This window comes from Corvus cornix, chromosome 15 (genome assembly GCF_000738735.6).
Source record: "Corvus cornix cornix isolate S_Up_H32 chromosome 15, ASM73873v5, whole genome shotgun sequence".
NCBI lineage: Eukaryota > Metazoa > Chordata > Aves > Passeriformes > Corvidae > Corvus > Corvus cornix.
Window position 1 is genome coordinate 3,986,914 of NC_046345.1, and position 13,388 is coordinate 4,000,301.

The 13,388-nt window shown below is 48.1% G+C and overlaps 1 protein-coding gene and 1 long non-coding RNA gene across 2 annotated transcripts in view; both read right to left on the reverse strand.

The window, feature by feature from the left end:
- The window catches only part of HECTD4 (HECT domain E3 ubiquitin protein ligase 4), a 66,854-nt gene extending 65,853 nt beyond the window's left edge, over nucleotides 1-1,001 (reverse strand). The window contains exon 1 of the mRNA XM_039561307.1: nucleotides 745-1,001. Within this exon, the coding sequence (XP_039417241.1) occupies nucleotides 745-915 (171 nt within the window). The 5' untranslated portion in view covers nucleotides 916-1,001. The remainder of the gene's footprint in view (nucleotides 1-744) is intronic.
- An 8,286-nt stretch (nucleotides 1,002-9,287) lies between these two features.
- LOC109144416 lies at nucleotides 9,288-12,553 on the reverse strand. The gene is made up of 2 exons (XR_002045184.2): nucleotides 12,135-12,553; nucleotides 9,288-10,351 (listed from the first exon to the last, which is right to left on the reverse strand). It is a non-coding gene; the product is annotated as an uncharacterized LOC109144416 (long non-coding RNA).
- Between the last annotated feature and the right edge of the window lie 835 nt (nucleotides 12,554-13,388).

Genomic DNA, 13,388 nt, shown 5'->3' on the forward strand with positions numbered 1-13,388 from the left:
GAGAAGGGAGGCACACAGGGGGGAAAAAAAAAAAATGCAGTCTACAAAATAGATGCAACCTATAATCCGTGACATTCAGTCCTTCAGCGGCTCCTCCTAAGATAAAACAGCTGCACCGCCTGCCTGCAGCCAACACCACGGGCAGCTTTGGGAAGGTAAAAAGCTGGGATGAAAATCTGGGCTGCCCTCCCGGCTCCGTAATAATGATCACTGTCAACAGCTGACTAAAACACCCGGGCAGCCCTGAGCATCTCGTTGTAAGGCTGATGAATTACAAACCGTCCAAAAGTAACAGCAAGAAGATACAAAACCTTTCATAAAAATAAACGGGCCAAAGGCCACACTGAAATCTGTGAGTGCGGCTCTGATTTCCAAACCTTACGGATCCAAAACAAGGAGGACGCCCCAATACTTCACCCTCCATTTACATCAACACCTCACCACCCTCCTGCCCAGCTCCACTTTCATTATTATCTGAAATAAATTAGATTGACTCAAGACAAGCAGAACGCCTCGACACCGGCTGGCTCCGTACTCCAGATCCCTCACCCTGCATCCGCATCCAGCATCCTCCATCCCGACCCCCCATCCTCCCCTAGTCATCCTCCCTGCACCCCCATCTCCCATCCCCCCGTCCTCCTCGCCTCAGGCCTCTGCTGCCACCGTGCCCCTCTCCCGAGGGCATCCTCCCCCTCACCCCCTGGCCTGCCCCGTCCCTCCCCTCAGCTCGGGGGGCCGCCTCACCTCCAGCTCGGTGTCGCCGGGCTCGGCCACCCCAATGATCTCGCTGGGCAGCTCGGCCAGGTCGGTGACCCGGATCAGCCCGTCGTGCAGGAAGATGGTCTCCTCCTTCACCGACAGCCACTGCGCCGAGTCGGTGGCCGCGGCCGCCGAGGCGCCCGCCGGGGACCCCATGGCGCGGAGGGCGGGGGGGCTCCGCAGGGCTGAGGCGAGGCGGGTCCCGCTACCCGCCCATGGCGGGGGCAGGGCGGGGGCAGGCGCGTCCCCAGCGGCCTGAGCGCCGGACAGCCGGGGCGCGGCGGGCAGCAGCGAGGAGCGGCGCGTTGCCACCGCGGCGGCGGCGCTCCGGGGAGCTCCGGGAGCCGCCGTGCCCGCCCGCAGCCCCGCGTCCCGCGCCCGCCTCACACACACCGCTGACAGCGCGACGCCATGTTGGGGGCTGAGGCGGGCCCGGCATGCACCGCGCGGGGAACAATACACCCGGCCCCCTCCCAGCCCGCGGGGCCCCGCCCCGGGCGCCGGGACACGCCCCCAACGCCGGAGCTCCGCCCCCGGGGCCGCTCCCGCCGTTCCGCCCGCACCGGCGGCGCTCCCGGCAGCGGCTGGACCGCATCGCGTGTGCTCCCGGCAGCGCTTCACCCGCACCGGCCACAGCGGATCAGCCGCACCGCGGGGAGTGTATCAACCGCACCGGGGAGAGCGGGTCACCTGCACCGGGCACAGCACGCCGCACCCGCACCGGGAGCGCTCCACACAGCGCCTCACCCTCATCGGGGGGAGCGGATCACCTGTACCGGGGTTCTCCCCTCAGTGTCTCACCCGTACCGGGAGCGCTCCCCACAGCGCCTCACCCTCATCGTGGGGAGCGGATCACCCGTACCGGGTGTTTTCCCCTCAGTGTCTCACCCGCCCCGCGGGGCGCTCCCCTCAGCGCCTCGCCTCATCCCCCAGGGGTTGCTCCCCTCAGCGCTGCCCCGGGGTCTCGCCCTCACGCAATGGCCGCTCCCTCAGCCCTTCACCTCCCGCCACCATTTGCCCGGACCGAGAGCTGCTCCCTCAGTGCTGTTCCCCTCAGTTTCCCTCTCAACCCTCTTGGCTTGACATAAGCCCCTCTGAAACTCCGCATGTCCTTCCAGGGCTAATCCCTCTTGGTCCCTCACGTTCCTCACATGGTTGTTTCTCCTCTCCTGCACCTCTGCTCACCCTCGTTTTCTCTGTCTCCCCACAGAATGATTTCCCTTTCTCCCTTCCCCTTGTCCCCCTCCGTCAACTCCTTGCAGGAATCCTGTCACCTCTCTAGGAGCTTTTCCCAAAGGACTCATGAGCGAGCAGGTATGTCCCTCAAAATCCATACCTCTGTGTACCGAGCATTCCAGAGGGTGTAAAGCAAAAGGGTTGCAACACCTCAGTATGTGTGGAAAAAAAGGGGATCCAGAGGAAATTGATCCTTCCTTCTCAGTCTAATTTCACCCTCAGCTCCCTCAGACCTCGCCCTGAGCCAGTGTCACAGGCAGCTGTACCTGGATGTTCAGCAAAGGACATGCCGCTGAGACAAATCATGTTAATGAGAGAGACGTGGTGATAAATGTTAAATAGTTTTAGTGGGTAATTGCTGTGGGATTCCCATTGCAAGTGTCTGCTTTTCATGGAACAGTGACTGTTCACAACTGAACAGAGATGGAGCTCTACGCATTTATTTACCTGTTTGATCAGATTAAATTATTTAACATATTAGTGCATTATAACAAATGTGCTGTGCTATTGCTGGAAAAGCCTATTCAGAGCTGGAGTAAAACGAGATCTACCGCCAGTAGATTAATATCCTATTAAATCTGGTTGAGAAGAAGCATTTTTTTCCATGTAATGGGTGACCACTCAACACAGGACCCACTCAAAGCCCTTTTGTAGCACTGATTCAGCACTGTGAGCACTCACACCACTGTGTAGCTTGTTTTTGAGGCCGGTTCAGTTGACACAGGGTTCAGGTAAGTTCACACAAGCAGTAATTTAGAGATCTGTGTGATAGCTCTGTGCACTGTTTGGTGGGACATCCCTGCTATTCATGTGTTAGAGAGTAGAAGAGTCTCCAGGCTTGGTTTTATTCTAGAAACAGATATTATTGGCCTCTGTGCTGCAGTAATTTTTGAACAGGGAGAGTGTGCAGAGCTGCTATCAAAGGTTTTTATGAGGGAGAAGCTTCATAGGCATCTGTTATTTTTGGTCAAGACGTGACAGAGAGAACAATGACTGCAGACGGACCCTGATCCTCCCTGAGCCCTGAGAGGACTCAGAAGAGAGGGAATGCTGAGATTGGAAGATTTTATGGCAGGTGGGACATGGCAGCTGAGTGCTGGCAGGGGAGATAAGCCAGGCTCCCGAAGGTTCCTTGGAGCAAAGGAAAAGCTGCTGGGGTTGGATTAGTCACAACATTTCATGGGGAGACAGCCACGGGTGTTATTGTTTTGTTACCAGAGTGGGAGTTTTGCATTGTTTTCATTCATCCACACGTGACAGAGGGAATAGAGGGAGAGAAACACAAAGCGTGTGTGCATTTTAGTGGGAGTAACATTCCACCAAAAGAAAATAAATTCCATCTTTAGATCTTGTGGTACTACTATCATGGTGCTAGCTGAGGATCTTCCACAAAATCAACACAAACGGCAGAGCTGGGAGTCAAAAGGGATGTTCCCTTCACAAGCAATGTGAAGGACATCAGCAGAAGGGGTTTGCAGTGTTTTCCAGAGGTTTGGATGTACCTGTTCTCTAAAGGGCTGTTTCACAGGCTGGGTGACCCCAGGCTGAGAATTCTTTGTCTGCAGCTCTCCTGTGCTCTTTCCAAGGCCTCCTGGACTGCTTTATCCCAGAGGAATGTGGCTGCTACAGCAGCTCCCACATGGAGAATCCGTGTTTGACATGGCTGTGGATTCAATCCACTGCCTTGGGATGCAAGCCAAGGCCTTTTATTGGAATGAGGAGCTGACTCAGAGCCAGGAGAGGCGAGCAAAGCTCTGGAAACTTCCCCAGCAGGTGAGGCACTGACTGAGTGAGGTGTGTGGCCACATTATTCCCTGGCAGGGTCTGTGCTTTTTCTTGTGACAGTTTCTCCCAGGAAGGATCCTAATCCATGTGGGTTTCTGTGGGAAGTAACGTGAGCTGCCCCCAGTGGAAACAGCTCCCTTGGCTCTGAGCTGCACATTGTGCAGGTGTTTTGGAAATCCTCCTTTTAGCCATATCTGTGTGAAGACTTCCCAAGCTGAGCAGAAGGGATATTCACCATTTTATAGTTATTGATTTGCTTATTTGGAGTTCTTCTGGATTCTATTGAGTTGACAATTCAAAGTTAAAAAGCAGTTATTGAATGAATGCAATGGAATAAAAGTGAGAAATGTGCCCTGTCCTGCCTCACTGCAGGTAAATAAAATAATCACTGGTAAATGTGATTTCCTAAATTATTTGAAGTGCCTGCCATTCAGGAATTAATGGAATGCTGATATAGCTTCCTACATGGAATTTTCAGTCCTAGGGCTGTACTGGATGCAGCAAACTCCATGCAGTTTGCCTGGCATCTGCTGCAGAAGATGTTGTGTAATGTAATGAAAAAAATATAATATTTGTGTTCTGCCTGTCACCAGCAAATGTCAGCCACTGCAGCTTCAATGTGCAGTCAGAGGGGTACAGCAGCAACTACAAAGAAGTCTTGGTCTATTTTATGGGAAGACTTAAAAAATAGACCAGAATAACTTTGTGGCACAGATCATCAAGCTGAAGGAATAAAACCCTCAACTTGTAAATAGGCTCCTGCAGAAAGCCACTCTTTTGCTTCCATTATTTTGCATTTTTTTCCATTGTTTTTGGGCAGACGTTGAGCATTCTTTGAGCTGCTGTGGTTACCTCTACCTCTTGTGGCAGGATTTCGGGATCAGCTCCTTCCTGTGCAGGTCTCCTGTATCCCTGTGCTTCTCTGGACATCATAGATACTGAGATTTAGCAGATGCTCGTGGTCTGTGGGCAAAAATTAACTCCTGTGAGCTGCAAATGGAAATTCCCTATTCTTTCTTGAAATTTGCCTGTTATGTAAAGGCATTTAAAGCAACATTGTCTCACCCTTCAGTTTAATTTTACATGAACAGCTATTATGTGTGGGGAGCACTCTTTTCATCCCAAGGCTTTGCTGTGCATCTTCCTGTTCATTTAGAAATGACGCTTCCAGTTTCAGTGACCACTGTGGCACTAAGAAATGTGTGAAAAAGAAAAACAAGTTGCTATTTTTATGTGGTCTGCACTAAGCAGATTTGCAGACCCTGAATCCTGGCTCCTCTGCCTGGTACTTGTTATTTAGGGAGCCCAAATGCCATCATTAATAAGGCCACTACCCAAGCAATACTGGCATTTCTTGGCACGTTATCTGGGATTAAAAAATACAGTTTCTCCAAGTAACGCTTAGAAAGGACTGAAGTGGAGAAAAAAATCAGTGTTTGACAGAGAAGGAAGAAACCAGACCTTGAAATAAAATAATTCCAAACCTCAGAAATTTATTTTAATTGCAAAGGGAAATATTCACATTTTTCTCTTTTAGAAGAGCAGTAATTGCTGAAGATTGCAAGGTGGGCTTGAGGGAGGAAGAACAAATAGAAAGATATTTTTATTGAAATGAATAAGAGTTATAGGAAACAAGAGTATGAATCACTATCTTGCAAACATGGCCTTACTTAAATTGGACAGGAAACATGTAAATTATGGAATCATAATAAAGATGGTGGAATGTTTTCTCAGAGACAACTCAATGCAGTGCTGTGACCCACACCTGGCCCATCTCAGTGGAGACTCCATCTGCAGTCACAGAATCAGGGAATCCGCAATGGTTTGGGTTGGAGGAGACCTTAAAGCCCATCCCATTCCACCCCCTGCCATGGGCAGGGACACCTCCCACTATCCCAGGCTGCTCCAAGCCCAGTCCAACCTGGCCTTGAACGCTTCCACGGATGGGGCAGCCACAGCTTCTCTGTTCAGTCTCTTCCATTGTTGAATTGTCTTTACCTTTAGGGAGTTTCCTAATCCATAACTGAACTTGTGCTACTGCAATTTAACCCTTTCCATTGACTTTCCAGCTGTTGCAGGCACAGAGAACAGTTTATTTCCTCCCTCCCCTGCTGTCTTCACTCATGAGGGCTGTGACCAGAGTTCCTCTCCATCATCTCTGTACTGAATAATCCCTGTCCTTTCAAACTTTCTCTGGAGGCCATGGACTCTGGAAGCCTGATCTTTCCTCTGGGTTTTTCTGTAACTTGTACTCATGTCCCTTGAGGTGCTGGCATTTAACAGTGCTCTCCCTAATCTCAGGTCTCATTTTCTTACTCAGATAGTCTTTTCTGGAGGGAAATACCTAAATGGTGCCCATCAGTGAGGAAGAGTGGTTGGGAGCTGAGCAGATCCCTGAGTGGTTGTCCTGAATTTCTGAATCTCGAATGTCTCAGAAGACTCATTATTACTATCCAAAAATAGGTAGGTTTAAATACAGCTATTCTGTGCTGTTTTAAAATTCAACCTCTCTGAAAACTGGTGCAGTAACACAAGGGATAAATAAATGAAAAAAAACCTGCTCCAATATTCTGCTCAATATTGTAAACATGTAAACATTACAAGGTGGCATCTCTGCCTTCAGATTTACCCCATCTTTTACCTAAATTTTATTTAACACCCTTGGAAAGAAAAAGTGTCATCATCTGGTTTTCTCTTAGCCTATCAAGAAATAATTTGAGTGTCTACATTTTTATTTCAAGAATTTTCTCTAATTTCCCAAGTGAATTGGTTGAAATACTAATCCTGCAATCCCTGTGTTTGAGGGATTCCCTCAAACAGGGATTGGTTTAAACACAGGGGAAATTCCTATTACTTCACACTGAACAAGAGCTGTAATGGCCAAATTCCAGAACTGATATCCCTGGAAAAGTTCTCTCTCCCCATATGGATGGCTCCGTGCACGCATTGGTCAAAGCTGAGATCTGGGCAGAACTTCACAGAATATTTATTTTAAATGTTCAATCACAATCAGAATAAAAAACTGAAATGTTGACATTTGCAATATAACATTCCAGGGGAAAACTGCATTTTGGGACAATTCCCTTGTCCAGGGCCAGGTTGGATGGGGGCTTGGAGCAACCTGAGATGGTGGAAGGTGTCCCCAGAGAGTCTGAACCAACAGGACACCAAAGAGAAGAGCCAAAACAGGACTTTAAATGAGGATTATAAATGAGGTGGCTTTTGAACTTTCATCATCTTTGTCTTTTACTTGCAATTCATAGATCAGTTCCAAGGCTGTGAATTCCTAATTAGCAGGTTTGCGCAGGCACTGCAGCTCTACCAACCCTTTTTCCTCACAAAAGGAAGGCAGGGCAGTGAATCCCTGACCCAAACAAATGTTAGTTTGTGCTGATTTTCTCTTCAGTGGTGACAGGTATTCAAAACAAACCCAAAACTGAGAGCCACTAATTGAGTGACTCACCTATTTTTCCCTATTTTCCTTCCAGCCAGATGGCACAAACCAGGAAAGGCCAAATAGTTCATCATTCCGCATTTGGGCTGGACTGGCCCCTGAGGGAAGCCAGGATGGTTGAAAATCTTTTCATGCTGCTACAGGTAGGAGAGTTTCTTCATTTGTGATGTGGTAGAGGTGAGTTTATGGTGCTGCAGTGGAATGGCCTGTGCTTATGAAATCCTGGTCCTGACAGGCAGTAGGAATTGCTTCATAAACCTTCACTTTATGCTTAACAACAGCACAGTGTTTCTTTAAAAAGAACATCACGAGCAGCCTACAGAGAAACCAGGAAGAACTAAACTTCAACTAAAATAAACTCACAGACAATCAATTAATCAACAGGAGAACTAGAGCAGTGCTGTCAGTCACCCAAAGCCACCAGCATCTCCCCCTCCATGAGATTATCATTTCCCAGACAGGTGACAAGAGCCCAGCCCTCCTCCTGCAGCACAGGCACCACATTGTTTGTGCTGGGCTCCATTCTGATATCATGTGGCTCTTGATTGGGCCTGACAAACACATCAAAAAGCCATTTTTTAGGCTTGATTACCCAGTCTGCCCAGGCTTGGGGTGGTGGCAATTGAATGACATGAAAAGTTGAAGCTCAGGGTGACAGGATGGGCAGAGTGATAGAAATTCTAATGAGAATTATAAATCCACAGGAGCAGCTGCACTGCCTGGCTCACACTGGGACACCCTTCTCAGGCACTTGTGAAATCAGCAGTTATTTCAAGGGAGCCCAAACCACGCAATTTGTGCTGTTATTTGTATTATTTTAATTATATTTTTTATTCAAGCTGTCAGGCAGTTTGAGGATTAATGGGTTGTCTGTGTTAGAAGGCAGTTACAGAATGATGTGAGACATTGCCTTGATGAAGTCTGTTTAATTACAAAGCAGGCAAGTCTTTCCTGGAGTGTTGGATTCAATAAACCACACATTTTTATGCTCAGTGCTTTGACCAAAGCCAGAATTTGAACAAAAAACCCCAACCCTCTCGAAGGTTCTGTTGCATCAGGAGCCTCAAAAAGCAGTTTTCCTTTTCTCCCTCCATGCTCTGCTCTGGGCATGTGTTTGCTTTTTTCTCTCCCACAAACACAAAGCTCCTTTTTGCACTTTGTCAGGCCTCAGGGAAGCCGTGTGGACAAGGTGCAATGCACAGGGGCTCTGCCATGTGCCTCTCCTTTGAGCAAGAGTTGCTGTGCTTTCAGTTCCCTGATTCCACAGGGGCATTTGGTCAGGTTTTTTGTGTTTACTTGAAGGAAGAATTCTGGTTCCCCACCAATTTCTGTGAAATTCCACAAAAGAGATCTTCCTTTCAGCTCAGCAGGACACTCACACCAGGAATTTGAATGGTGACATCATTTTGAGGGTGCATCACTCTTTTTAGGGCCTTATTCTGAAAAATGCCCTTCCTCCCTTGTGAACCAAGGACTGCTTTTGTGCATTTTATCTTCGGTTTTACTTCCTCTTGTGAAAACGGCCATTTTGAACAACAGGATCCCATGTACAGCACATGGTGATACTTGAAAGCCTTAATTTTGAAAACAACCACATCCTAAGGCATCTGTCAGGCCAGTGGAAAACCTCTACACCCACTAGGACTGACAACATAGATGAAGATGAAATTGCTTCTGGTTTAATCTTTATTTTCTCCATGAGATTTAGAGCCTTTCCTTGTGTTCCTTGGGGTGGCTCTCTGCATCGCACTGGCTTATTCCAATGGATTGGAGAAATCATTTTACCTTTGTGTGGTTTCTTGGTGTTCTAATGGCAACTTTTTACCTGTGCTGGGTGTCACAAGGCCAAAGTGCCCAGCAGATGTAAAGTATGAGAAGCTGGTTGTGATCATCATTAAAACCAATTAAAACCTGGTGCAGGCAAAGCACCAGGAACTGTTAATCAGGCAACTGCAGAAACACACATTGGCTCCAGAGTCTCTGAATCTTTGAGCTCTGCTGCCCTGTACAAATAAAACAGCCTAAATTCTGCAAAAAATGACATTAAAACTGATAAATAGGACTATGAAAACATTTATTCTTCGTGCCACCTGTGCCAGTCTTCAGCACAACACAATGTTTGAATTTTTTAGTATGAAATGTTAATATGAGCTTATAGAACAAGATCAGTCCCCTCTCAGTGTCAGCCAAGCAGACACTTATTCTTTTATGTACTTTAGAAAATAGACATAAACTTTACATTTTCTGAAGTTGAAAGCACTTCTTGAGACCAGACATGAGAAAAAATTTCTGCTTTCTGCAGTATGGGAGCCCAGACCTCACTGAAAATAAGTTACTTGCTCAGGATCGCACAAAAAAATCAATATTGCTGAGGAAAAAACCATAGAATTTCTTTCATCTCAAGTCCTTTTTTCACTACTGTGCTTCCTCTCTCCTCATCACTATTACAACTAATAAGTGTTTATGTCTGGTGGAGTGTGAACCATGCTTAGGTCAGAGAAGCTGCTGGCTCTGTGTACAATCCATCAGGCAAAGTCATTTCCCCTGAGATAAACACTCAAATAATGGGGTGGAAAAATACATAAAATGAGGCCAAAAAAGCCAGCCAGCTGACAAAAATGGGGGTTTTGACTGATATCTGGGAGAGGGTTAAGACTGCTCTGGTCTAAACACTCCAAACAACAAACAAATAATTAAAAAGTAACTAAATAAAGAAAAATGTCCTGGTTGTTCCTTGGCACCCATGGCAAATTCCACACGCAACTATCCCAGGCCTAGTGACTCAGGCACTGCCTGTCTTTGCTCAACCAGTGGCTTCCAGAACAAAACATAGCAAGGACTATTATGAATAAGATCCTTAGAAAAATAAGTATTTAATTGCTTTAATTGCTTAAGCAATGAGTTGTCAAGTGCTTAGTGCAGCCTGCAATGCAGGAGAACTGGAGAAATCAAATTAACAGGTAAATAGTGGCTGGGAACTTCATTTCCTCTTCCCAAACCAGGATAGGAGCAGAGGCTCTTTATGCTGTATCCATAGGATTGGCATTTATTTGATCATTCTTTATTGAGCTCGTGGGAACATCCAGAGTGATTTTTTTTCTGCAACAGTTCTGAACTCTGAGGAGAGAGAGAGGGCATGGATCAGGTGGGATATGCTGGGAGAAAAAGGGTCAGTCTCTCCTTCATAACAAGGCACATCCTACAGCACAGGTGAACTGAGCAGCCAGCCACTGGACATCTGGGAATTTGGCAAATTTTCCTCACCACCTGGCCCAAAAGGTGTGGCAGTCCCATGAAAGCACCTTCACACTCCAGATACCAGAGCACCTTCTCTTAATTAAGGTCAAACCCAAGAGTGTCACAGCTGAAATGCCACAGGTAACTGTTCTTTACAAACCTGGCACTGGAAAGGACTTAGTCTTGCAGATCAGCCTCAGTTTCTCCTGAGGATCCTGGTCCCAGAAGGATCCTCATTCCACAGGCAAAGGCAGAGTCTGCCTCCCTGAGCCCACTGCCCACCGTGGCAGCTGGACAGAGCCTCACTGGGCTGGAACTGCAGCCACCAGGTCACTGCACAGCTGCCAGGTAAAAATAGGTGCCTGGAGATAACAAGGTATCACATCTTATTATCAATTCCCTGGGAAAGCCAACATCCCTCTCCCTTTCCTCTCCAAAGGATGCTTTATTATAATTACACATCACTTTATTAGGCAGCTGAAGCAAAGAGCACATTTGATGCTAATGAAGTGCTGCTGTGGTTGAGTCTGTCACTATTTTTGGAGCTGCACATCTCCAGCACTTTTCATTGGGTGATGGAGGCTTTGGATGTCTCTGGCTTCTTCTGTGGGGGCTGCCCAGGAAAAAGCAGTGACTCAGCGAGCCCAGGCTGCAGAACTGTTCACATGCTGGGAATGGGAAATGCTGGGCACAGCCAGAACACACACAAAGGCTCTTTATGTGCTGCAAGTGGTGCTCAGGTAGTGGCCAGCATTATCTGGATTGAAAAATCCCTCTGTGCTGGTCACCTGGACAGGCCTCGTTTTTCCTGTTTGCCATCCCTCACCCTGCAGCTTGTCAGAAAGAAGGCAGATTTCACAGAATTCAGGGAAAATATTTGGGAGGTTGGAGACAGACACATCACAGCTGATCACTAGCTGCCTCTCCTTATGGAACATGAGGGTTTTGCCATCTCCATTTGCTGCAGCACGGCCTGAGGAGCTGCTCAGCCTCGGGAAGGCAGGATTTGGTGTTCCAATTTTCTCTGCTCCCACATCCCTTGGTGTGACACTGGCATCCAGCTGGGCCAGTGACTCAGCTCAGGGATTGACAGGAGCAGAGAGATTCCTCCCTTCCTTCCTCCCTCCCCACCTTGCAGGGTGTGTTACTGTCAGCACCTCGTCACACAGGTGACAGGAACGGGGCAGTGGCAGCACGCGAGGCCATTGCTGCAGACCAGCATCTATTGATAACCAACTCCCATTTCCAAATCACTTCCTGACAGCACACTGGCAGACAGAGCCTCCCCTCCCAGCAAACAAGGTTAATGGTTCCAGGTGTCTCCTGATCCACAAAGGAGGAATGTGCCAGAGCAACCAGGAATTCCAGAGAACATGGTTGAATCTCCACACCCAATTGGTTTTGGGGATATTTTGTTACTGCAACTTCCCCACTCCCAGAGGGAAGGGGATGACTGGAGCATTAATACGTGCTGCAGTTTTCCCTCAAGAGCACAAGTGTGTGACTGAATTTGGGGTTGCAGACTACAATACCCCATGCTCATATGAACTCTTTTGATTCTACTTGCTGGATGGGGCTTTCCCCATTTCAGTGTTCCCACACACAATTTTTAATTTAAGTGAACTTTCTAAGCATATTTGGTTAAGATTTTTCTTAGACCTACCTTAGCAGTTGCAGGGGGATGAGTGCAACCCTTCTGTATCTTTTTTGAGTTGATTCATGTCAACAGGCCATTTCCAGAACTGCAGGAAAAACTCCTTTTAACTGAAAAACCTCTGACTAAGTCCATTATCCACCAAACCACACACAAGAGAAGATGTAACAAATCACAGACAAAATTCCAATGGCAGGGAAAATAAAGAACACAGGGCAGAACACAGCACAGAGCCACCTCCCAGCCAGGCTAGGAATTCTGCACCGGGACACAGGCAGCTCTCTGCCTCCCTCTGCTGAGCCTCACTGATACTTCAGAGAGAATTCCAGGCTGGTTTCGCTTGGAAGGCACCTCACAGCTCATCCTGTTCCAACTCCTGCCACTTCCACTATCCCAGGTTGCTCCAAGCCCCGTCCAAGCCGGCCGTGGACACTTCCAGGGATGGAACAGCCACAGCTCCTCTGGGCACCCTGTGCCAGGGCCTCACCTCCCTCCCAGGGAAGGATTTCTCCCCAGTATCCCATCTAACGCTGCCCTCCGGCAGTGGGAAGCCATTCCCCCTTGGCCTGTCACTCCATCCCTTGTCCCAAGTCTCTCTCCAGCTCTCCTGGAGCCTCTTTAGACAGTGCAAAGAGCTCGAAGGTTCCCCTGGAGCCTTCCCTTCTCCAGGTGAACACCCCCAGATCTCCCAGCCTGTTAATTATCATCAGGAGGATGGTGGGAGTGCCCAGTGCTTTCACTTCCACACACTGTAACACCCACCAGCACCAGACCACAGCCCCTTGGTGCAAACCAGGTACTCCACAGGTGTCCAAGTTCTTTCACTGCCTCTGGAGCACTCCAAGCCCAATTCCTCTTTCCCACTGAGCATGGCTTCCACCTCAGGGAGGGTTATATCGCTCCCTTTCCTACCCCCTTTCCATGGAGCCTGTATGAATTTGATGAAATCTCTATTTCTTACCAAGTCTAACCCTGTTGGCTACTTCAGCTCAGAATTACTGGGCAGACAGATGGTACAGTTACATAAACCTGGATTCCTGCAGAAGTCTGGCTAAGGAAGAGCTCCAGAGTGCCAGACTTGGTGATCTGTGCATCCCTGGTTTGTGTAAGAGCACTGCTTTCTGCTGAGTTCAACACAAAGGAAACACAGAATGAACTTTCTCCACTCACTTTCAGCCACCTTTTGAGATAGGAAAATTTGTAGAGACTCCAGAAGTCTCCCAGGATACAAAAATACTTCCCCTTCACAGAAGCACCTTGTTT